The sequence below is a fragment of the Hydra vulgaris genome, chromosome 12 (assembly GCF_038396675.1).
Source record: "Hydra vulgaris chromosome 12, alternate assembly HydraT2T_AEP".
NCBI classification, from domain to species: Eukaryota; Metazoa; Cnidaria; class Hydrozoa; order Anthoathecata; family Hydridae; genus Hydra; species Hydra vulgaris.
The window spans coordinates 20,090,318-20,092,500 of NC_088931.1; the positions used below are offsets into that span (position 1 = coordinate 20,090,318).

Genomic DNA, 2,183 nt, shown 5'->3' on the forward strand with positions numbered 1-2,183 from the left:
CCTAGCTGATATATATATATATATATATATATATATATATATATATATATATATAAATATTTTGAAAGTCATAAAATTATTGTATAATTTATTTTAAATGAAAATCTGTTAAATATAAAGATTATTTGTGTGTGTGCTATTTAGAGTAGAAAAAAAATTATATAGGAAAGATCGCAATCTTTAAGATTTGTTTAAGATTTTTTGTTACTACTTTCAATTAAAAGTGAAGTTTAAATGGATGATATTAGGCTAGAAGCAGATATTAGTTTAGAAAATGGAAATGTTAATAGGCAAGTTGTTTGTGGCACAAATGAAAGAGATAGACTTAGGCGAGATGAAATTAATAATGGACAAAATGCTGCTCGGCAAGCAGCAAATAATTCGAACCCAAATGAAGAGAGCTTCGTTAGGGGAGTTGAAAATAATCATCGCAGAAATGAAAGAAATAGGCTTAGGCAAGATGAAATTAATAATCGACAAAATGCTAGAAATGCTGCTTGGCAAGCAGCAAAAAATTCGAACCCAAATGAGAGCTTGGTTAGGCGAGTTGAAAATAATCGTCGCAGAAATGAAAGAGATAGGCTTAGGCGAGATGAAATTAATAATCAACAAAATGCGAAAATTGCTGCTAGATATGAAAGAAAGCATTGTATAACAAGAATTAATACTATTCCAGATTATAATTATTTAGGAGAAATTAATTATATTTGTCAGCATTGTGGTGCTAAGAAATTACCTGATGAAACACATTTTTGTTGCCATAATGGAAAGGTAGTTTTGTCGCAACCTTCATCATTTCCACAAGATTTAGAAGATTTATTTAAAGGAAAATATGCAGATAGAAATGCCAATCCGAATTTTTTTAAATATATTAGAAATTATAATGCCTGTCTTTCTTTTGCTTCATTTGAAGTTAATGTAGTTCAACCCATGAATCATGGGCCGCCATGTTTTAGATTATGTGGTCAAGTTTTGCATCGTATTGGAAATTTAAGACCAAATCAAGATGTTCCGCTGACATATTGTCAATTATACATCTATGATCCACTTGCAGCAGTAAATTTTAGAATGCAACAACGTGGTAATGATCTTTGCTTAAGTGATTTAATGTTTCAATTGCAAACCATTATTAGTGAAGAAAACCCATTTGCTCTTGCATTTAAAAACATGGCTGAAGTGGAAGATGAAGAAATTCGTCGAGCAGCTCTAGAAGGTCGCTCAGTGTCAGTTGTAAAAATGTCTTTACTTGAAAGGCATGATTGACATCGCTATAATCTCCCTTCACACAATGAAGTTGCAGTTGTATTTGTTGGTGAAGATGGTGCACCACCTGCTTCCAGGGAGGTTGTTATTTACCCAAGAGGTCATCCTCTTAAAACTATATCAAGTATGTCTGCCAACTTAGATCCTATGGTTTATCCTCTATTTTTTCCGAGGGGTGATACTGTTTGGCATAATCAATTGGTTCACAACCCTGAACGTGCTACATTTGTTAGAAATCACATTACATTATCTCAGTATTACAATTATAAACGTTAGACAATTTTTTTCTTCACTCTTTTATGGCAAAAAACTGTTTAAGCAATATGCTGTTAATGCATATGTTAAGATTGAAGGCCAGCGCCTTGGTTTCATCAGAAATAACCAAAACAAACTGAGAAGCGAGCAGTATGATGTCTTACACGAACATGTAAACAATCTTGGAAGTGATCATAATGCTAGACCAGGGCGTGTTGTAGTTTTTCCATCAACTTATGTAGGAAGTCCTAGAGCTTTAAAGGAAAACTTTGAAGATGCTATGGCTATGATTAAAAAGTATGGTAAACCAGATCTTTTTATTACTTTCACTTGCAACCCAAGTTGGCGTGAGATAACTGAAAATTTATATCTAGGTCAGACAGCAAATGATAAACCTGACTTGGTTATTCGAGTATTTACTCTCAAATTAAATAACCTTCTCAATGACATTTTTAAGCACGGTGTATTAGGTAAAGTTGTAACATGTTCAGGTTATTGAGTTTCAAAAGCGTGGTGTGCCACATGTTCATATTTTATTTCACTTTGCAAATGATGATAAGCTGGAAACAGCTCATGATATCAATAATTTAATGTCTGCAGAAATTCCAGATCCGATTGTTAATCGAAACCTTTATAACGTCGTTAAAACTTGCATGATTCACGGT

General features: G+C 32.8%; 1 protein-coding gene across 1 annotated transcript; it reads left to right on the forward strand.

Moving 5' to 3' along the window:
• The first annotated feature begins 234 nt into the window (after positions 1-234).
• On the forward strand, positions 235-1,263 carry LOC136088002 (uncharacterized). Its single transcript, XM_065811638.1, has one exon. It carries the CDS (start codon positions 235-237, stop codon positions 1,261-1,263), a length of 1,029 nt encoding a protein of 342 aa, XP_065667710.1.
• Positions 1,264-2,183: the final 920 nt, after the last annotated feature.

Bases quoted from the DNA above. Each gene is read 5' to 3' on its own strand.
- LOC136088002 (XM_065811638.1), top strand. From the start codon at position 235: ATGGATGATATTAGGCTAGAAGCAGATATTAGTTTAGAAAATGGAAAT.